The sequence below is a fragment of the Scleropages formosus genome, chromosome 20 (genome assembly GCF_900964775.1).
Source record: "Scleropages formosus chromosome 20, fSclFor1.1, whole genome shotgun sequence".
In the NCBI taxonomy this organism is placed as follows: Eukaryota; Metazoa; Chordata; class Actinopteri; order Osteoglossiformes; family Osteoglossidae; genus Scleropages; species Scleropages formosus.
Window position 1 is genome coordinate 21898814 of NC_041825.1, and position 22796 is coordinate 21921609.

Sequence of the window (22796 nt, forward strand, 5' to 3'; positions counted from 1 at the left end):
GAGAGCAGGAAAAGGAGAAGTTTTAAGCTCTGCACTCCTCAGAGAAGTCACGTCCTGACTGTCTGGTTGCCCACAGCAACCAGACATGATGTCATAGCCAGTTGAACTTGAACTTGATGGGGAGGGGGGGTAGTAAAGAAAAGAGCATGGTCACTATTGCCAAGGATTACAGTCAGGGCGAGCGCAAGCGAGGAAGTCAACGGAGAAGGAGGAGTTTGGGAGCCTGGAGACTGCTGGGAGAGGGGGAGGGTGCCGCACAAAGTTTTTTGTGACCTACAAGACCTCAGAGTAAACAAAAGCTGCTTCCCCAAATTTGCTGGGGTTTCCAAGAGTTGACTTCCAGAATGCTCTTTTGTGCCAGACCTCCTCGGAGGAAGCACCTCTGTTCAGCTACATTTTCATGCAGCGCAGTAGAAAAGCCGAGTCCAATACAAGGAGAACCCTGGTAATTTGCTCCACGAGGTGCAGAGGGCAAGCAGAGTTACCGCTAAGGCTAGAAGTCCAAGAAGTGTTCCGTGAACGTCTGAGCCTGAGGTCATGATGACAGCAAATTCAAAACATGCAAAGCTTCACATAACAATTTTTGTTTCCAGTTTGGTGTGATAACTGCTGCTGTTAAGTTAGTTCCCAACAGGCTAAATTTGTGCGCTTTTGGAGGGAAGAAAGGGGAAATCTGGCAGGATTATAGAGAGCCCCTGATGCAGGAGGGGCCTCTGTTGGCCAGTGCAGGGAGTGCACAAATGGATGGCTCTGAAGGGATTCTGCCATTTCAATGAACTTGGACCAAATTCTTTAACATAATGATCCAAAAGCTCTAACACAAGGATCCTTCTGAATCCATGTAAATTAATAATGTTGGTTTGAAGTTGTCAGTTAATGGAGATATTTACATTTGTTGATTTGTAAAGGTTTTTTATTCTTTTACATATTTTAATTAATTGTTTTTCTTTTGTTTTCCAGTCTTGGTTCCTCTGACAAGACCTGTTTGAAAAAAGCAATTAAAATTCTGAAATGAAATTGGGATTGAAGAAAAAACAATTTGAAGGAAATTGCCCTCAGACCGTTTTATACCAGATTAAAAATGAAAAATATAAGAATGATTTTAAGAAAAAAATGATGATAAATTCCATGAACAAAAAATAAATCCAAGAGAAAAACACTGTTAAGTTTTGAAAGGCAAGAAATCCAGAGGGGAAGAGGAGGAGAAGAACAATGACAACAAGATGGAAATCCAACCAAGCCCCATTTCTTTTTTAACCCTGGTGCAGAAAGGTGCGAAGTACAAAATACTACATTTTCTAACTGGGTGATTTTTAAAATAAATTCAAAACATTTTGGATTTAACTGAAGAAATATTAAATCACTGCCCTCCAGACACTTTGTCCTGAACACACCCAAAGGTCTGCAGTCTTTTGTCATGATTTATATGGACCCCAGCTATCTCTACTGAATTGCTGATACTCACAGACGCGGCATTGATTGGTTTCTACTGATGTGTTCATCGCTGATTCACTGAAAATGACGTGATCCAACAACACTAAATTTTGTTACCAAGAAAATTTGCCTTAAAAAAGATTCTGTCCTGTATGCACTATTGGAATTAATAAGGGACTGCAGAGCTTTGTAACTCAGAATTTCAAACAATGAGGTATAACAATCCAGTGAACACCGTCTCTCCAGGCAAACATAAAATTTGCAGCCATGTGGACATTCTGCCATTCAGATGAGTTGTACCTGTCCCAACCCAGCCCAGCCCATCACAGCCAAGGCGTGATGCACCACGAAGGACAACAGATGTGAAACAGAGAAAAGGAAGAGAAAGTTACTAAAGCAGAACTCTTTTTTTTTTTTTGGCCTTCCGATCTTTGTGCCAGAACTTTCCCACTGACCCGCAAAGGTCAGAGACTTCTCCCTGCAGAGCCCATGGCCAGTGTTCCCCCCTTGCAAAGCCTCACAGTGCTATTGAGCACACGGGTAGGTCAACACCTCTCAACGTGGGCTCACACAAATACGGAAATGGTCGTGCATCTGGAGTGAGCACAGCTGTACCTGGGCATGGTTCTGACATGGCAGAAGAGAGATCACATCATCACGAAGGACCCGAAAGCTCCAGAACCTCCAAGTGTCAGTATTTCCCTAAAAAGGGTCTCCTTTAAGTTCTTCATTTCTTTGTTCATCTCTCAATGCTGGATGTTTATTTGGGTGGATAGAATGGCTTTTTGTAGAACCATTCTTTGCAATATTTGACTTTTCTTCCAGGAAATCTGTTAATTCAGCTATCTGTTTTTAACCTTCGGTAAACGACACAGATACTCATCTCAGACTTGTTTCACATACATTTAGGTTCATTTGTCATCCCTCTGGGGAGGGGGGTTGTACAGTGGTCAGCAAGAAAGACCATTCTGAGCACCTGTGGTCATTGTCAGGTTGTCTTAGCAAATATGGAGAAGAACCAGAAGGTTCCATTGAACAATAATCCCATGGCACTTCATAGCACACCCTATTAGCGCAATGCCAAGAGGCATACGGGAAGGACTAGCATACGGAACCTCCAAAAGCCCTTTGTTCCTCATGTTTACACAGATGTTTACATCCACAGTCACTGGACTCCCAACAGCTGTAGGTGGCAATGTGGACCAAAAGAGCTGGATCTGTTTTCATGGCATGTTCTTCACAAGGGTTTCCAGCAGTCTTACAGTTGTGCAAATTCGTAGCAAGCTCATTTTGGTCATTTAGGTCCATGAGCTCTGAAGAACTACTAGTGACACTGCCCCTAGCAGAATACTTTTACTTTCACCCTATCTTGGGTCACGCCTTCCCCAGCTCTCCCCACCATCTAGTGGCTCCTCACTGTTGTCCTTTCTCAGAGAGGTGTCCCATCACTCTTCATCCCCCTCCTCTTCCCCTGTCACTTCTCCTCAACAATTCCAATTCCAACAGCAAACACAGTCTGTGACAGACACACCTACCACCAGCAGGACCCTGCATTGTCTCACCAGAGCACACAAATACAGCGACACACCAGTCACTGAAGTCACCCACCAAATGCAGCATGTAACGTGTACACAGCCGTGTGTAGACACACACACACTGACAGGTCACTACAGGAAGGTAATTTACACTCGTGCTAACAGCAGTACCGGCACACTATATTTACATTTACACTTATTCATTTAGTAGACGCTTTTCTCCAAAGCGACGTACATCTCAGAGAAATACAATTTGTGCATTACATTAGGAGAAAGAGAGACATAATTGCAGACACTACAAAGGGAAGCCTTGAGTACTGGCTATCCAAGCCGTTTTCCAAAAGCCTTTTAAGTTGGAGGTCCTTTGAAACCGTTCCGTTTTCTGTTTCGTTGTTTATGAAAGAAGTCAAAGCGCTCACCTCACAAAATAACTGGACTGCCCAGCTATGGTTTTCTTTGCAGGGAAATAGCGCTGGCCCGCAGGGCAGCCTTCTTTTACGTATCATAGAAACTAGTTCCAATAAACAAGGGTTCCCATGACAACGGAGATTCTTTTCTATTACATGGAAGTGCCTCTGTATTCCCTTTATGCAATTTGTTCAAAATGAATTCAGGTTCTTTTTTTTTTTCACATATAAGCTATAGAGAGTGGGGAAAGGGTATACCAGGGGATCATTGGTTTGACCAGGGACAGATCACTTAAAGAAGATTGCAAACATTTATATATATAAAATATATATCAAATATACATATATATTTATGGATATATACTTTTTTGTCTTTTGGGAAATAAGCTTGATGGCAGTCTAGTTATTTTTTGAAGGCCAGCACAGTTAGTCAGTGACAGCTGCTTTTAGGAATCAGCATCAACACACAGGTACACACCTCCACATCCTCCGTGACATCAACATCCCAAATTTCAGAGCTCAAAATATTAACGCAAATTTGGACAAAGAATAAAACAGCCTCCTTTATTTTGTTTTTTTTTTTTTTGGATGGAAAGTATTATTATTGAAAATTATGTATGTCGATTGAGCCACGTGCAATGCATTGGGTAGATAATTGTGTTTGTCTGTTAGAGATTTCTAAGAAAGAGAAAAGTGAAAAAAAAAAACTATTTTTGTTTCAAGTCCACAAGCTCCGGGACTCTAAATATGAGAGCGGAGAAAACTAATCCCAGTCTTTGTAAGTTTGGGGGAATTTATTTTGGTTTTCTTTTTTTTATTTTTTATTTGTAATAATTTGTTTTAAAACGTGGGAGGGCTGAAGGAACAATTTTACAAAACATCAAAAATTATATATTACTAAATAAAACTGGTGCTTTTTACGATATAAAGTACATTCAAACTCTATTATACATAAATAATAAACAAAAGTAAGTGTTATCATAAAGCACATTTTAGGAAAAAAAAAGCATTATTCTTCTTCTATTCCTCTTTTTGTATTTAATAAGGGGGGAGGGGTTCATTTTCTTCTAGGTTGTGACAAAAGGCATTTTTCTTCAACCTTTACCCAACTTAGGAAGTGAGCTTGCAAATTTAGAGCTGAAGAAGCAACAGGTAGAAGAACACAGCAAGGCCTGTTTCATTTAGTGAATTCCTCCGTACCAGAAACCCCTTGTAGGAGAAAGAAGCAAATGGGCAGCTCTTTGAGTTAGCACACCAAGCGGCTCCAGAGCTAGTTAGGACGGAGACGAGCCCGTCTGGGCCAAGGCTGGGGAGCAAAGCCTTTTTTCCGAGCTGCGCTGATAGGCTTTAGGACCTGAACTCTGTTCTACCCAGGAAGCACTGGGTCGGGCATCCTGTCGACTGCACTCGACATACCGAACCCCGCAACAGTCTGAACACCGGCCACCGAAGCCATCGCAATGCGTCATTACCCACCGTTTGCTCTAAACACCGATCGGAAGTGGTCCATAGTCACAGCGACATACAGACAAGATCTTCCCTGATGTGGAAGGTGCACCAAAATATGTAAACCTGTGGAAAAATAAATCTTTCATAATAAACACAGAGGAAGAACAAAAGAGAGATGGCTTGGAGAGATGGGAGATGTGTAACGTGAACTGATTTTTGGTAGATTTTGTAGATTAGTAGACTCCCATCTCAAGACAAGCACAGGAAGCGAGGAATCAAAGGAGAGAGCTGGCAGCTTTTCATATTTGGAAACAAAGAGCACAGAAAAATGTACAAACCGTGTAAAAACGAAAAAGCGAACCCCCGCACCCCTGAACCCGACACCCTCCACCTTCTCTCTCGAGTCCCCAATGTAAATGACTCTTACGTAGTGTTTGGTGATGTAGTGTAGACTCTGAGCATTTAAAAGGTTGTCCCTTAAAAGTGCCTTTTGTTCACAGACTCCATCTTGTAATCCAGAGCGCCCTTCTAAAAAAACAAACAAAAACAAAAAAAAAAAACACAAAAAAGTCCCCTCCTTCTTACTTGTCTTATATGCTCTTCTAGCTTTTCAAAGCCGTATATATAGTACTAAAGGAAATTGGTGTGATTTAGTTCTTTTTATTGTTAAATGATAAAAAAAAGAATTAGAAAAGACAAAAAAAAACTTCCTCTCTTGCTTTCTTTCTTTCCCTTTGTCTCTGTGTCTTTTTTCCTCTTGGACACTGGAGTAGTCTGTAGTCACGTGTCTGTCTCCTTGTCCCCCCTTCTCTGAACGGAGGGGTTTTAAAAAAAAAAATTGCAAAAACTTTGTCTGAGCAGAATGCAGTTAGCTCACGTTATTCTTGTCTGTACGCTTCACAATGTATACCATACCGATCTCTTCAGCTTCTCCATTGAACAGCTAATGTAAATGAACAAGTTACGCCAGTGAGCTCTTGGGGTGGCAAGGCGAGGCAAGGTGAGGCAAGGGCACCTGACGTCAGGTACAGCCTTCATTCTGAGGGAGAGGCCTTTAGGCTGGACGAGAACACGTCAGCTTCTCTTTGGTTCGGGGGAAAAGGGTTGCCGAGGCAGCAGGTGACTTTGTCACTTTTATTTATTTTCTTTTATTTTTTATTGTTTATGTGATTTGGATTTGGATTGAATGCTTTCTCGCTGTTGTCCACAAGATGTTTTACAGAATTTTGGACGAGAAGAAAGAGGCACAAGGCACATTTTTAGTGGTTCTTGAGAGCAGCTATTTAAACTAATTAGTTCATGAGACAATTGAGCACCTTAAATTGGACAGGCAGCATGGACGACAGACGGGAGGAGATGACGGAAAATTGCAAAAAAAAAAAAACTGTTGACAGACCCAGCTTAATAATGCAATCCTGCAAATTCCAATCAGAAAGAAAAAGAAACCTCACTTTTCAAGCTGTCCCATAGCCTTGTTTACTTGTATCTTTGCTCTGTTGGGTCACTTCAGGCATTAATCCACCAGCATTTAAAAAAAATTCAAAAGCCGCATTGGCATTAGATTTGATATTCATGGAAGGTGTTTTCTATTATTCTTTTTAGTGTTGTTTAGCGAAGCCAGCAGCAGTATTAGCCGAGAGAAACGACCACAACAGCCCAAAGCTACAGAGACGAGCCGTAGGCCGAGAGCTGCTGCGGGTGCCGCTCTTGCAGGGCCAGCTGATGCTCAATCGAACCGGGACAGTGACATTTGACTTCCTCCTTCTGTCGCCATGCGTGAGGCAGGTTGTGCACCTTTGTCCCTGCCTCAGTGCCACACCTCACTCTTTCCATTTTATGTGTTTGTTAGTTTGTTCCCAAGTGTAGCAAAGCAGTCCACAGGCTGTATGTAGTGCTTGTTCCATAGACGGTGTCCCAGCTGATACCCCCCATGCGCTTTGAGCACGCCTATGCCCCAGAAAGCACACCCCCAGGGCTCATATGGTGAAATGCATGTGTTAATTACAGTTTCTTTTCCATAATAATAAAAGCAGTTTTAAAAGAGCAGCACCTTTAACTGAATAAAAGGATGTTCTTGACTGTACAGTAATGTGTTCTCTGGTCTTATTTGTGGAACACTGTTATTGCGCTCTAGTGTGATGCATGCTGTGAAAAGACAGGATTTGTTAGTATTTTCATTGTCAGTGCAGTCTAAAGCATTGTGATCTGCTGAAGGGTAAAATGATCCTCCTGAGAGGAGCCTATGGCGACAAGTTGTGTTGCTGTTTGCAGAGTGGCTGCGATGAGCCCTGCTAACTGATTCAGTGGCTGCAAAGTGATGAGGGCCTTGTTGCTCCTTCAGCAACCGGTTTTCTCTGTGCTTTAGTGCTTAGTGAGAGTGGAGTCGCTACACGGTCATGAATCCCAGGAGTACACATCTGCAGCCCCCCATGCAGGCAGTACCAGAGATGAAAATGAAGACACCTTTTCTCGAGCGGTACTGTACAATGCTATGCTTTGGGCTCATTTCATAATGCACAGAAAGAGGTACAATTAAATGCATGAACTAGAGAAATGCATTGATATTTCTGAAGTACATACGTTAACAATGCATACTTAATAAGGCCAGTGTCTCTTACCAAGCAGTTCACCTTTGTTGCGCCAACAAAACATACATCTGGAGGAAGAAGTAAGAACATGTTTATTTTGCAAGCAGCAAAACAATGAGGAGGGCATCACTAGTACTATCACCATAGAGGTGAGAGGAGTCAGACACACGGTCCCAATGTTGGCTTAACTGGAATCACAGACGTATTGAGCAATTAACTCTCTAGAGTATGAGGTAAAAACGAAGTGATGAGGTTCCCTGAGAAGACAGTCCACTAGAAGACGGGGAAGTAGTGCGCATGACTTCCTACTCCGTCTTTTTGAGCCACTGCAAGGTCTTTACCCTGACTAGGAACCTCAAGAACATCTGGGTTTCACTTTAATGGGCTTCTCCCTAGGGAGCATGGTCCTTGTCACCACTGTCCTGAGGACCAGCAGAGCCCAGTAACCAAGGAGCTCAGTACCACCCTTCCACAACTTCTGTCTGGTTCACTTTCTGAATGGAAATTAATGTTCTCTACTTAAGTTTTCCTCATTTTTAGGTCTTCTCACACAGTGCTACAAGAGCAGGTGCAAAAGGAAGAAATTTCTAGCTTGACTGGACATGTTACACAGGTTTTAGAAGTACTTTTGGCCAGAAGCCCTTTTGGAAGAACGGAATCTAATAGCGTCGCTCGTTGGGGAAGAGTCACATCTGGAGAAAAGGTCGGATCCCACATTCCTCCTCCCTCAAGCTCTTGAGTGAGCTGCAGAAATACTGCAGGAGTTCAACTTACTGGATACATAACAGCCCAGTCCTGTCAGTAGTCTGTTTTAATATTCAAGGGTGACGTTAAATGTCAAGGCCACCAAATCGCTATTTTTTTCCCCTGCCCTCAGGCAGCTGTTGGCCTTCTGTTTGGGTATACTTCAAAAAATAAAAAACAGCAGCAATCAAAAGCAAAATAAATTCAGTCTACAGTGTGACAGAACGGAAGGTAATGACCTCTCATGATTAAACTGGATTTGTACATTTACAGTGTAAATGGCAACTTACGACAAGAGAATAAGTGCAAATATAGTTTCCACACTAGTGAAATAAGAAAATTGTACAATTAAACTCAACTGAAGAGCTCATGAGCATGTAACTGCTCCAGGCAGACAATGCAACTGAAGAGCAAAGAAATTAAGTACATTTACTCAAACTATTACCAATGTGACTGATGAAATTTAAGACAAAAACATGCCATTACAAGGTTTAAAACTATTGTACTTTTTGCATGGAACTACATTTCCAGGAACTCATTACACTGGCAATTAAAGTGCAAAAAAAATTTACTTAGATGAGCGAAGAATTGCTGGATATGTTACAACCCTATAAAGGCATTAAGTGAAACATGTTTTTAAACAATCAAAAATCCAAAACACAAAAAAACAAAATAGATTACATTGCAATAAATACTCATGACCAAAGATAAATCTATTTATTGAAGCTTAACAAACCAAGAAAGCATTTATAACAAGAGTTCACACAACTGTAATTGCTGTGGATATAAAAACCTCAAGGAGCAGTTAAATCCCTGCCTGGCAAACATCAAAAAATATAACACATCAAGCCATTGTGTTGAACAAAAATACATAACAATCCACTCCCTGAACATGATGGTCTTACTTTTCTGCTACCTTATGGGTTTCCATATTTTACCCAGCATATTCTTCCATAAATTAACAAGAGGTTTGCAGTCCTCTAACAGCACAGACTGTGAGTCTCCTGTTACAGGTTTGAAATAAGCGAACACAAAGCTGTGCACTTCTTGTGCTTCAGCACTGCAGCCCGAGCTTTTTTCCCCCTCACACAGGATGCCTCAACCTCTGTGGTTCTTCACAAACCGCACATTGACTTGCACCTAACTTCAACCAGATTTCCCAACAAAGAACAAATGTGTATGAAACCACCCGTGGTGTTTACTGACTGCCACTTAACCAGCAAGCTCACAACTGGAATACTGGATGTGTAATACTTCTCAGAGGAACAGAAGATAAATTACTTTTTCAACATCACATCTTCATCTCTAACTCCCCAGCACCCTGGACTCCTACACCTGCTGCTCTAAGCCCGTCGACACATCAGCAGCACCTGCTTGCATCCCCCTGTTCCTTTGTTTGCTCTTTTTATTCCTTCATCCTGCCTGTGTCCCTGGTGCAGGTTCTGCTTCGTATGGACATCAGCCTTCACTACAACTCCAGCACCATTTCTTTACATCACTTTCACCTGTAGAGAAGACCAATGCCCTCCCAACACACCCACACACACACACCCCTGCTCCCCTCTTGTAAACTGTGCCTGGTGGTCCCTATATTCCATACATATGTATGCAAGCACATCATTGACAGTTTGACTTGAACAAAAGTTTGCAGAAATTCCACTGGAATTTATGTGCATGTAAACCCTCATCATAGCCACTCATTGTGATAAAACCCACCTTACACACCTCTCACTCAGCTATTTATTTGGTGTTACTGTTGGTTGTAGTTAGCATTTCTACCCAAACATATTAGACGAAACAAGGATGAACTTTTCTGTGAAACGGGTGCAGTGCTTGAGCTGGGGGAGAGAGGGTGAGCAGCGCCTGGATCTCATTCGTCCTCAAACATCTGGTTCAGTAAGAAGTTTGCTGCCAAGTTCTCATTCTTCTCACAGGCAAAGTATGCCTGAATGACGAGCACCTCAGGAAACCCCAGTGCTTTTAACTGGATGAGGAGAACGAAAGAGAAAAAGCAAAAAGATAGTGATAAGGGAGAACATCAAAAACACAAACTGATGAATGGATGTCATCTCGTCTTCAACTCGTCAACTTTTGACTAAAGACCCAAAATGTCCCAGTTTTCCCCACATTTGCACATTTTGCCCAACAAAGACTGAAAAACAAAGGGAAAGTACCAGCCATTATTTACACATACCCTCTCAATAGCTTCCTTCTCCTGGGCTGTGACCTGGATGTAGTTGGCAGCACCTCCCTCCTCCTCTTCCTCCTCGCCTTCCGGACCTGCTGGCTCATTCAACATCTGGATAAACAGCTCCTGGTGCTGACTGATGTACTGTGAAAGGACAGAGAAAGTGAGCATGACACCATCATGACTGCATGTGTGAGTGCACACATGCAGGGGTGGGGGGTCACCTGCAGGAGCTCAGGATTGTCCCTGCCCAGCTGCTGAAGAAGAGTAGAAAGCAGTGTGGGGTTCTGCTGGATCACCTGTCGCATCCTCTGGAACTGGGGCTGAGAGCGCAGGAACTCCAAGGGACTCGGTCCTAATGGACAGGAAAAACAACGAAGGAAATGTGTACGCACACCGCCAGGAACTCGGGTGTCTCTCAGGTTCTCTGGAAATTCCTCAAGGCAACAAAAACAATCGCAGGCACCCATGCGCATACGCACACAGTGCAAGGCGCAGAGTGACACCGGGAGTGTGGTACAAAAAGTTCTCTCAGGGTTATGAATCTCAAACACAGAGTGAATAATATATATGAGAAAGACGCCGTGCTGTTGCACCAACCTTGAGCGACTGGTGCATTTGTGCCGACAGGTGGCTGTGCTGAGGGGTTGGTCTCCTGAACTGGTGTGGTGGGAATCCCCTGGACACACAGAGTCAACAATCAACATGACACTTTTACCACAGTGGGCTCCTGTATACCCTGGAGTGTCTGTGACAGATGGCACGGTGCCAAAGCAAATCTCACGTAGAGGAGATACTCCACGGCGCGGTGTGGGTTATTGAAGCTGGCTTTGAGAGCGGCAACCACGCACTCCCTGTCGTACCCCATGGACATGATGTCTGTCACCATGGTCTCGTAGCTAGGTCCCGTCACTGTGCGCACAAACACGCTCCACTCAGACAGAAGGAAGGATGCATAACGCAAATGACAGCGCATGCGAAACAGGGCCAACAAAGACACGGCGCAGACCAAGAGGAGCCTTCTTCCACAGAAAGGCACTCTGCACTCACCCAGCAGAGAGGATGGGTCATCATCTTGGACCTCCACATTAGTCTCTGAGCTGCAGGAGGAAGTGGCGGTAAAGTCCATCCATCATCATAATTGCACAGAAGCGCATTATGAGAGTACCGAGCAAGGGAGCGAGAGGAACGAGGCCCTTTACCTGGCGAACGGGCACGCGGCGGGGGGTGCGGCGCGCTCCGGGGGAGCGTCCTTGTCGGACTCGAAGGGGATCGCTGCGTGGGCAGGCACTGGCGCACAGGAACTCGCCTCCTGCATCACTGCCTTGGGCAGCTCTGGGGGCGAGGGGGCCTCGGCGTTCTGGGCCTTCGCCTGCGTCACACAGCACAGCTTGGCTGGAGGTCGCCATTTTCACACACAGTTCACAGCCCACTCACGGGTGCCTCCGGCTATTCCACTCACTTATTCCGCATTCAACTCGTTCACTCCAGAACCACATTCAATTCGCTTTCTACCTTTGACACCATGACCACCACAAAGTCGTTCTCGTCAATTTTGTAATCCTTGAGGGGAACGTCATCCTGCAGGATGTTGCCGGCGTAGATGAGCTTCAGACCAGACACAGGGAAGCTGTCCTTTCCTTTCTCCGCTTCGATCTTCTCCTTCAGGGCCTTTACCTGCACATAGACACGGGGCCAAGAGTCAGGCACGCTTTACAAAAACAAAAAAAAGAAAAAGCACGGTGAAAGCGACACAGCTGCGAGCACCTCCTCTCACTGACTGAGCCTGGGGTGCACTTGACTTGTCAACATGTCAGTCTACTCTCTATATATCTATTCAGTGACATGAGAGTAGGAGCTCAAGTACAGAAACTGCTTTACTACTGCATTTTTAAACGAAACACGCAGGGGGGACAGACGAGTGACACATATTTAACGGACCTTCCTAATGGCTGTTAACGTGCGAAGTGATGTGACCCAACATTCGCTACACTCACAGCCACAGTCGTGTCCCCCACGTTTCCGTTTCAATGAATGAATGAATTCTGAACAGCGAGTTCACTCAGCGAAGCGCCGTCACACTTGCTATATATGATAATTATATATAAAGTTACATATGGTGTCTTTTTACCACTTTCTGCTCGGTTTTCACTCCCTGCCCAGGCTGCCCCCCCCCCCAGTCCCGTCACTCACCGTTAGCTCCGAGTCTATGTCAATCTGGATAGTTTGCTGCTGCAGAGTCTTCAGTGTGATCTGCATTGTTCTCATTTATTTTTGTTCCTATTTTTACGTACGTTCTCACAACCGCTTCCCTTCTGTCAGCAATGCAACCCGAGCGCTCGCACGGCGAGGGAAAAGACACTCCAAGCCACGAGGACCCGCTCAGCCATCCGCCGCCATTTTGGGGGGGAGGGGGGAAAGAATGAGCCGCGACGCGCCTCGAGACTCCTATGTCACGTGACAACTGGGAAGCGTCTTCGCTGGGCGACACGTATTTCTCGCGACAGAACGGCTTTTACCACGTGACGTGTGTTCCCGGCGTCAACGGTTTTGTCACGTGACGAACCTCACACGCTCGAAGTCTTAAATTAATACAACGCAAATCGGTTGTGAGAATAGCAAAACAAAAAAGAGACTAAGACTCAAAAACAAACAGTTGAAATGTGTATGGAAACACTGAATGATTTGTAGAATGCAGTTTTAGTTGCTTTTTCATTAGTAGAGTCTTGAATTGCAATAATCATACTGCTGTGAAACGTCAGGTTTTCTATCATAGAATTTCCAGTGTGAAATTTGGTTAGCAGTAGAAGGACCTCTAAGACAACACTATAAATACGTATAAGTTTAGATAAATAAGTATAACCTAGTATGAGAACTAGTATTATATAACTGACAGTCCCCGAATTATGAACGAGTTCCGTGTCCTCGGTCTGTCTTTAAGTCGGATTTTGACCTAAGTTGGAGCAGTTAGGTATGTCAGTTTGTCAATGTCTTAGTATATCGTATATCGTGTACCTTTCTATGCATAAAAAATATTAAAGAAACAGTTTGGATACACTAAAACATCTTTAATATAACAATACAGTAATAATAATAATACAGACACACTGTCTGAAACCACTTGTCCCAAGCGGGGTTTCGTCGAACCAGAGCCTAACCCAGCAAAACAGGGTGCAGGCTGGAGGGGACACACCCAGGACGGGACGCCAGTCTATCACAAGGCACCCCAAGCAGGACTCGAACCCCAGACCCACCAGAAAGTGGGACCCAGCCAAGCCTGCTGCACCACCACACCACCACACCCCCCTCCTAATAATAACAACACAATGTAATGATGTAATGATAATTAGAACCAGTAATAATAAATGTAACTAGAGAATTTATAATAGAGAGAGACATAGAAAGAGATAATAAATGTTACTACTGTGATGATGAACAAAGGACACGAGGGAAGCTGAACCCAAGTGCAGGATTGTTTATTCAGATCAAAGGACTAGACGTGATCTTATGGTCGGAGACGGGAGAATGGTCGGTTGATTGGCGAACTGAGCAGAGGCGAGGAACTGAAATCGGGGTCAAGGGTCAAGGAGTGCGCTCCTTGTAAAAGAGATGTAGAACGGGGGACGATGAGGGACAGGACTTGGAAGAGCAGAGTGAGGGTGGAGTGAGATTCTGCAACTGGGAAGAAGTGTCTTTTGTAGCTGAGTGCTCTCTGACAGACAGACAGACAGACAGACAGACAGACAGAGAGAGAGAGGGGTACAGTGTTTATGTGCGCGTGCAAAACAAAAACTTCTTTCCATTGTTCGTTGGCATTTCACTTTATTATTTACTCTTTAATTTCAGTCGTGATTGTTTCCTTTTCCTTAGATGCATTGCCATCACTTGCATCATGTTTACACTTTGGTGCCATGGTTAGGAGGGTAAAAACAGAAAAATAAAGCCAAATATAGTAAGACACGAGACACTGTTAACGGGAAAAGAAGGAAGTCTGTCCTATTGGGCTCACGCACCCTGCCCACGAGCTGACAAACCGCTGTAGACGTGCAATGTTTTGATGCGCTTGGCGAAGTAGCGCCCCTTTATTATGAACCGTTGTATATACAGTAACTCGAACTTTTAATGTAATAGGCTTAATTGTGAAGTTTTAATTTGATTATTACTAAAGGGTGACAAAAATAATTTTCTGGTCAGTAAGGGGTGGTTCATAAGTATGGATTGTACGTAAGTTGGACGTTTGTAACTCGGGGACTACCATTATATTATATTATATTAGTTAAGTAAAACTAGGCTTAGCATTTGACTGTCTTTTGTGAGTCATATATACTGAAGACCGTGCACAGATTTATTAAGAAACACATATTTTGATTAATGTTGCTATGCTTATCCGTTCAGTTAATGATTTATTTGACCTCTGTCTGTATTCAGAATATCTTTATTTTATTTTTATTCATCAAAAAGAAAGCTCAGTTGCACGGAATACCTAGTTAAATAAATCTAAATTTCTTATAAATTAAATATAAATAACCGTTGTCCAAGGGGGGCGCAGTGGGTTGGACCGGGTCCTTCAATCGGGTGGGTCTGGGGTTCGAGTCCCACTGGGGTGCCTTGGGATGGACTGGAGTCCCGTCCTGGGTGTGTCCCCTCCCCCTCCAGCTTTACGGTCTGTGTTGCCGGATTAGGCTCCGGTTCCCCGCGACAACGTATGGGACAAGCGGTTTAGACGATGTGTGTGTGTGTGTAACCGTTGTCCAATCAATAATAATAATAGTAAGAAGAAGTTTGTCTTTACATTGGAAAATTAAGTTAATTTCACTACATTTCCCAGAATGCATCGCTGGACGCTGCACTTCCGGTACAGCAGTTTGTAAACAGAGCGTTAGGAGAGATGGAGTCAACGAGAGGACTGACTTAAACGGCCAACGCATAACTAGTGCTCGTAGCGAACAGCTGGAGGTCCTCGTTAGGCACTACAGACATTGTTTTTTTTTTATTTTATTTTTTCTCAACTACTGAAAATACTGCCTGAGCAGTAAGGCGTCGTGCCGCGGTTCTGCGTGTGGCTCAGACGTGTGAACCTCCTCCGAAGCGCTGCCATCATCGAGCCGTCCGCCGCCACCGTTCGCGGGCCTCGCGCTCCGGCTCCATGGGGAACTGCCTGTCGTCCCAGGGCGCCGATGACCTGTCTCTGCTGAACGAGTCGGAGGGAGCGAGCCTACCGGGGGAGCCGCCGCCTCCCTACCAGGTGTGGATCGCAAAACAGTGCGGGATAGCGGGGCAGGGAAAGGGGGAGAGACTCGAGTCGAGGGTTACACTGGAGGCCTCGTGTCCCAGCGCGTTCTAGTAAACTGTGTGTGTGTGTGTGTGTGTGTGTGTGTGTGTGTGTGTGGGGTCCCCGGCTTTGTGTGTTTCCTAGCGTTTCCGAGCTTCCTCTCCGATCCGATCGGCGATGGATGTTATCCACACTGCTACACATCGGATTGGAACGTCCTGTGAACCTTTTTATTTATTGTTACCATGGCAACCCGAGTGTATTTCACTCCGCTTGACACGTCAATAAAATGTGTTCTGGGTAATGTAGCTGTGTTTTTAATTTTAAATCGGTAGCAGTACAAGACATAATTGTGGTAACAATGGTGGAGCACGTGTCACCGCAACGCCCCCCACCCCCCCCCCTTGGGTTGTACTCTTAATATGTATATACTGCAGTTCCACCAGTTCCTGAGTGGTTATGCCACCTACATGACCATCAGCTGTGCTCTTCTAAGAGGAGTTTTGAACAAAACTGAGGTTTAAGGATGCAGGACATGTGCGTGAGCCTCACCAGTATCATGGCTTCTCTAACTGCAGACTGATGAATGGCCAGAGATATTGCTGCATTTCATTTTTCTCCACTACAAGGTCATGTTGGTCTGGAGTCTATTCTGGAGGCATAGGATGTGAGGGAGGGTACAACACAAGTCCAACACAGAGGAATCGCACACGTCCACGCCGGCCACCGACCTGCTATTTCAATACGTGTCCTTGGATTGTGGGAGGAAACACGAGCACCCAGGAAACACACACAGACAGGGGGAGAACACTGAAAAACCACACAGACTGGGCCAGATTTGAACCCGAATCCAAACATACTGCCCAGAAGCTGTAAGACACCATGCTGCTCCCTGTGTCACACTGATACATTTTTAGTAAAATACAACTTTTGCTTTTTTTTCTAAGACATGTTAGCACAAAGGATCGAAAAGTTAGTTACATGTTACAAGTTGCATGTATAATTTAGTTGTGCATAAATATTTGCTATTTTCATCTAAGGCTGAAAAAAATCCGACGCCTCCGTGTGTTGGCGTGTATAAGTTTGCTTACGATGCCTTCGTGTGCCGCGTGCCCGATTATATCTAAAGTTAATGTGGAGCATTCTTTGTGTGTGTTTGTGCGCGCTCCTTGTCAGGAGCGTGCCCAGGTGCCCGTGTACCACCCAACACCCAGTCAGACACGACTCGCCACGCAGCTGACGGAGGAGGAGCAGGTCCGAATCGCCCAGAGGATTGGCCTCATCCAGCACCTTCCTCGCGGCATCTTCGACCCCGGCTCAGAGCCCTCTGATAAGAAAGTCAAAGAGTGAGTGTAGCAGTCACCTTTTTCATTATTGTAAATATCTGTGAATAAAATAGATTCATTTCAGCATATTCATTTATAGTGCTGTCTACAAGGGTGTAAGCATGGCCACACCCTGCTCATTCGCGTACAGGCGAACACTGCAGCGTTCAGGGCAATGACTGTGCTGTGGGTGGAGCAAGGGCTGCTGGATCTGTTGGTCCTGCTGTCTCTCACAACGGGATCTGTCGGCTGAAGTCTTTGCTCGGATGGAAAGCAAAATGATCTGGATGAGAGCGGCATTAACTAGAACGCGGCCCAATCTTGGTTTGCATGCGTTCGTCTGAGTGTTCCGGTTGCCTCCCACAGTCCAAAAACATGTTTCGGCTGAATTGGTTACTCTAAATAATTATAATTGAGCCTTCCCTTCTGGAAGTTATTAGGAAGTGCTACATGGTTATACCTGTGATACATTGTAACATTTTAACCCCGAGCCCTAGCTCAGTGTATGTGGACATACCTACAATTTCTCAGTGTACAATCTCCCTGTATGCTGTTGTGCACCTGTGCCGCTCATAAACCCCATAAACATATAAAAATGATGCTGATGAGTCAGGACACATATCCTGGTGAAATGATGATGCCAGTCACTTGTTTGCTGGGACACAGAAAATCCACAGACATCTGCAGGCCTCCTAGTGCACTGAACTAAAGCCATGTCGCTTGGCCCAGGTGTGTGATCTGCATGATGGACTTCGAGTATGGAGATCCTATCCGGTTTCTGCCCTGCCTGCACATCTACCATGTGGACTGCATCGACGCCTGGCTCATGCGCTCCTTCACCTGCCCGTCCTGCATGGAGCCCGTCGATGCTGCCCTCCTCTCCTCTTACGAAACCAACTGAGGTGAAGCGCCACCCCCACTTTACCAGATGCGCTGATATTAAACCAGTTGGGTTTGCCGGGGGACGTGCAGATGCAGGGGTGGGGGGGCGCAACGGCATTGGTGTGGAGACTGAGAAGGGCAGAGGAAAAGAGGAAGGTGGCCCAACTACAGGGGGGAACTGGCCTGAGGAGACATCCCTGCTTACAGACCAGTACCCTGCCTGACACTTCTTACACGAGCAATCAATGAAGGATTAAGGATACTTAGCTGATATTTAGTAGAACACGTGTAATTGATAATTATTGGAGATAATTGCTCCATTACCATTGATTTTCCTTAATTCCCAGCATAATATCCCAAGAGCAATGGTACAGTATTTTAACAAAGGAATCTTATTTTGTGTGACGTTATCAGTCAAATCAGTTTAATCCCTCCTAACAGCGCTGGCCATCTCGTGTTTGAGAAAAAGAAGTGTGTGTGTGTGTGTGTGTGTGTGCGCGCTACGCTTCAGCGTGGGGAGAAGAACACTGCATGGAGGTCTGAAGGAGCACAGCGGGTGTTGCACAGACAGGGTTCGATACGAAGGGTACGTCAACCCCTCCAAAAAACAAAAGGTTGAAAAAATGGAAAAAAAAAAAAAAGAGCACAGACCGTTTTGTGTCCAAAACAATCCTAAGGACTTACTGTAATAAGATTTCAGCTTAGAGCTCGTTCTTTAATTGAACCTGAGTTTTCCTTATGAGGAGGCAAAGGGGTTTTAGTTTTTCCCTCAGCTGCTGTTAGTTTGGTTTTGCCTTTATATAAATAAGTGTGTGTATGTATGTATACTTTGCCCAAAGGGTTTTGCCTTTGGTCCTCTGCTATGCCATTCAGACTGTTTTTTGGAGCTGTTTTTGTTGGCAGCCTTTACGATGTGCAATTCACAGTAATGTATTTGTATACATTTTTTTTTTTTTTTTCCCTTTGTCATTGCCATCCTGGATCCCGACCTGTGCTGGTGGAGTATTTTCCTCCTGTGATCTTTGCTAATTCACTGTCCCCTACACCATCTGTCTGAAGGGGGCGGAGCAGTATTGTTACACTTTTCAGTCTTTACTCATCCCGAGAAGATTTGCAGGTCCTTCAAATTCAGGTGACAAAGTGTCTTTGTCACATCAGTTACCTACAAAGTTGTCAGCACTAAGAGCCTGAAATTGTAAACCTTTTAGAGCTTTATTTTGTAATCCAATAAGTATAAATATTGGGGCAGTTTCTGATATTCATACCGAACTGTGAATGGCTATAAAGGAGAGAGGATGAAGCATCTTCTTGGGTCATTGGTGTTCTTTACTGTGAAATACAATCACTTCTTACGTTTCAATATTATCATTTTGCGAGACCCAGATCACAACGTGCTAAATGTTTGTGTCCAAGCGAGAGCTGTATAATCAACAGGAAGATGACACTGTGTGTGGCTGCTGTTGCTGTGACAATTACCAAGTTAGTTTCTTTTTTAATTTGAGTGGCAGACACAGATTTTAGAAAATAAACGACGAGTCACAAAGTGAACGCAAAGTACTCCGAGTGCTCTGTTGCACGTCTTCAATGGCCTTCCGTTCTACAATTGCTCCGCACTCGTGATGATTCTTTGTGACCAGAACATGAACATGTTATACTTGACTTAGTCTTGGGTGCCAGGTCTGCATGAAAAGGAAAACTGTTTTCAATTTATTTTAATGGTAAATGTTGCACCTTTTTCAGACGCAGAATCAATTAACACCAGTTTTCAGTTTAAAATTAGAAATAAGTGCTTTAAAATTTCCGTTATTCAAACCATTATTTGAGATGGAAATTTTTTTTTTTTTAAGTTTACCAGCTGTAACCCTTGGGTGTGAGCCATTTTTACAAAGAGAATTTAAAGTTGCATGTATGAAAAGACTCCTGTATCATTGATTAATCATCCGCCTTCCCGTTAAACTGCTGCTGAATTTTTCTGGAGCTCAATACCATATATATTGAAAAGCATCCCTGTTTCGTTATGCTGTTTACTCCAGTACGCAATATCCATATCTTAAGACTAATAGCAACAAAATTATGTATTGTGCACGTTTAATTTGGTAATTTTGGTGTTTCCTTTTAATGACCGGATTGAACTCGTGTTTTAAAGCACTGCATTCAACATACAAGGTAGACATCATTTTACACCAAATTATTGATTTTGTTTTACCTTACAGAAAGTTTCTAGCAATAACAAAGTCTTTCTAGTCAAAAATCACAAAAAAATCCTAAATTACATTACTATGTCCAACACAGTATTTTAAGAAAAGGTAGGGGGGGGGGGGAAAATGTCAGGAATCAGCACACCAGAGAAATATCCAGTTAAGCTACACATTTTTTGCAGTTGTAAAACAAACACACACACACAAAAACTGAAGTCAAGTGGCACAAGTGTCCCTCACTGCAGCACCGAGGGGGCTGAAGCAGCTTATTCCTTCTATTTGACCAGAGGCCTGGTTTTGTCGTCGTCACCACACTGATGTGCTTTGTATTTCATAACTTCAGCCATGTACTTAGCCCAGGCATCTCCTTTGTTGGAATCGCCCTGAGAACCAGAAACCAAAAAGCGTGAACAAAGCAGCGGCGCTAAAATTGCAGCAACACTGAGTACTTACTGTGTGTACGACTAAGGTACATCTTACAGTTGGAACGCGCTAATCTGTTGTACATATTACGGTACTTCATGCTCAACTGCCAGATCCCATGTTTCAGCTACTGAGCTGAGAACTGTCGCGGAGCAGCAGGTGGCGCAGCGGTCGGAGCCATCACGTTACACAGGTCGGAATCCCCCGTTCCTGCCGCGGTACCCTCCGAGGAAGGCGCTTACCCGGCACCACTGCAGTAGTTCACCCGGCAGCGTAAACGGGTAAATCCGCTCTAAGTAGCTGTAAACTGCCTTGGAGAAAGGTGTGAGAGAAACAGTAAGGATGGCTCGCGTGGTAAACAAAAGAAATGTGGCGCGATACCTCGCTGTCCAGCTTCCGCTTCTTGGCCACCACTCCAGTCTTGAGGGCCAGCTTGGCGCCACCTCTCCGCCTGCCCACCTGGGTTAGGGGACACAACACTGGACCATTATACGCGAGCCGCGGGGACGGCGATGGGGGGGGCCGCGAAGGAAACACTGCGCTCGCGGAGCTGGAGGAACCTGCTGTTGAACCATGAACCCTGGACTTGGGCCCGGAACGCAGAACCGCTTTAGTGTGGTCATTTACGTGAATCTAGCGCAACCATTACGTAGCTCCTCCTCTTCAAAGCTATACTCCCTGGAGTCTACTGGGTGTAACTGTGTCCAGAGCCTGTCAGTCAGCGCGGGCGGGGAGGTGATCCTTACAAAGCTCGTCACGCTAAATGTCTTCTTCTGGCCCGAGGACTGCGGCCCCTGCGGGCATCTCGTGTCGCCCCGTCCCTCCTTCATCTTGTTCTTCTCCTCTTGCTGCTGCTGCTGCTCCTTCCTCCTCCTCCTCTCCTCCTCCTCCATCTTCCTCTTGAAGAGCTCCAGGAAGCTGCCGTCGTTGGCGAACGCGTTTCCGCCGCTCGTCTCCGGGCTGTTCGGCCTGCTGTCGCTACTACTGTCACTGTCGTTCTCCACTACTATATCCTTGCTGCCGCGTTTCGACTCCATCTTCTCCGTCTGTTACCGTAAGTGATGCAACTGCTTCAGCTTCACCTCAGCTTCGCTCCCCTGCGTTCGACGTATCCTGCGACGGAAAAACCCGGCTCGCCTTACAGGCTTACTCCTCCTCCGAGTTCGGATAGTCCTTCGCTAACATGCACAATTGACTCCTTTAAACATATCAGGGAAAAAAACGTGTATTTTTTTTTTTTTAGTATCTGACACAGAGTTTCCTAACTACAGCATCTGAGCTCGAGCCGGACCAAACAATGAGTCTAATATCGATACAGTCGTCGACTAAATAAACAACAGAACTGCTTGCATGGCTACGACGAAAGTCAACAAAAAAATAAAAAGTTCAAGGTTGAATTTTTGCCGGTAATGTATTGATTAAAGTCAGGATATATGATTTTGTTGTCGAATTGTTTTCACTTTTCCATGAGGTCCACCATCTTGGTTTCACGGCGGATGTTTGGTAAAATCATTCATGAATCAAGCGGTTACATAACTGGTCGAGGGACAGAGAAGCCGCGTTTTAATTGGTGTTTGCCAGGGCCATACGCGTTTTCATTGGTTACCGCTACGTTTTTTGCTGAGATCACAGACACACCGTAAAGTAAGTCACATTTTCATTGGTCGTTCTGAAAGATATGCATCTATTGTTTTCATTGGCCCCCAGTTTTAACAGGCGACGCGTTCGTCTATCCCCTCCACCCAGAGTAACGGGCGAATGAGGGATTCTGGGAGAATAAACTCGCCGTATATGTGTTCATATTTTCAACGGCTGACAGAAAACAGCGCCCAAGGAGCATATCTTTCCGGCTTAATTATAGCATTATTTTTCCTTTTAATCAACTTCACCTCTTTATTCCCACTCTGTGCGGCATCCCAACTCTTGAAGCCGTGTTCCCTTAACGTTTCGTTTTCTTAGTTTAGCTTATCAAACCCTAAACGTTAAGGTCATAACATGTGTGCTTGTACATCTGAATTAGTGTCCCGTCGTCATTAAATGACCAGGTAATACTGTATCCAAACAATTATTTCACTCAAGCAATTAAGAGTTGAGCAAAAGCCAGAAGGTTCAGTAACCCGCGAAATAGAGTTGGAAATCGACAACGACCTGTTTACAGTTCGGCACCACAAACTGAACTTGTCGGGATACCGATCAGAGACACTTGAGTCAATTTTACACATTTGCTCCTATCGCCGCTGGGGATGTTCTGTACAAGTCATTATTCGACCGCTAGAGGGCGCAGCATCATTGCCCTCGTAGAGAACAGAGGCTCACACGTCGTAACATTGCCAGTGGGATTACTTCAAAAA

At 44.7% G+C, this 22796-nt stretch overlaps 4 protein-coding genes across 18 annotated transcripts in view; 2 read left to right on the forward strand and 2 right to left on the reverse strand.

Annotated features, from left to right (window-relative positions):
- Nucleotides 1-6227, forward strand: part of LOC108940023 (nuclear factor 1 X-type-like) — a 131862-nt gene extending 125635 nt beyond the window's left edge. For all 13 annotated transcript variants that reach the window (XM_029246669.1, XM_029246662.1, XM_029246665.1 and 10 more), the window contains one exon: nt 961-6227. In XM_029246669.1, coding sequence (XP_029102502.1) covers nt 961-975 — 15 coding nt within the window. In that variant the 3' untranslated portion in view covers nt 976-6227. The remainder of the gene's footprint in view (nt 1-960) is intronic.
- Nucleotides 6228-8852: 2625 nt separating this feature from the next.
- On the reverse strand, nt 8853-12785 carry rad23aa (RAD23 homolog A, nucleotide excision repair protein a). 2 transcript variants are annotated; one of them, XM_018761423.1, is made up of 9 exons: nt 12539-12785; nt 11861-12022; nt 11548-11717; nt 11396-11445; nt 11130-11257; nt 10946-11024; nt 10645-10700; nt 10352-10489; nt 8853-10141 (listed from the first exon to the last, which is right to left on the reverse strand). In XM_018761423.1, the coding sequence occupies exons 1-9, from the start codon at nt 12611-12613 to the stop codon at nt 10028-10030; spliced, it is 972 nt and encodes a 323-aa protein (XP_018616939.1). In that variant the 5' UTR covers nt 12614-12785; the 3' UTR covers nt 8853-10027. The 2 variants fall into 2 exon arrangements, with proteins under 2 accessions (XP_018616939.1, XP_018616938.1); XM_018761422.1 differs by having other exon boundaries at nt 10570-10700; nt 12539-12784.
- Nucleotides 12786-15211: 2426 nt separating this feature from the next.
- On the forward strand, nt 15212-18312 carry rnf11a (ring finger protein 11a). Its single transcript, XM_018762166.2, has 3 exons — nt 15212-15590; nt 16794-16963; nt 17672-18312. The coding sequence occupies exons 1-3, from the start codon at nt 15492-15494 to the stop codon at nt 17841-17843; spliced, it is 441 nt and encodes a 146-aa protein (XP_018617682.1). The 5' UTR covers nt 15212-15491; the 3' UTR covers nt 17844-18312.
- A 1829-nt stretch (nt 18313-20141) lies between these two features.
- LOC108940184 (telomerase RNA component interacting RNase-like) lies at nt 20142-22040 on the reverse strand. Of its 2 annotated transcripts, XM_018762165.2 has the most exons (3): nt 21192-22032; nt 20827-20904; nt 20142-20405 (listed from the first exon to the last, which is right to left on the reverse strand). In XM_018762165.2, the coding sequence occupies exons 1-3, from the start codon at nt 21480-21482 to the stop codon at nt 20298-20300; spliced, it is 477 nt and encodes a 158-aa protein (XP_018617681.1). In that variant the 5' UTR covers nt 21483-22032; the 3' UTR covers nt 20142-20297. The 2 variants fall into 2 exon arrangements, with proteins under 2 accessions (XP_018617681.1, XP_018617680.1); XM_018762164.2 differs by having other exon boundaries at nt 20323-20904; nt 21192-22040.
- Between the last annotated feature and the right edge of the window lie 756 nt (nt 22041-22796).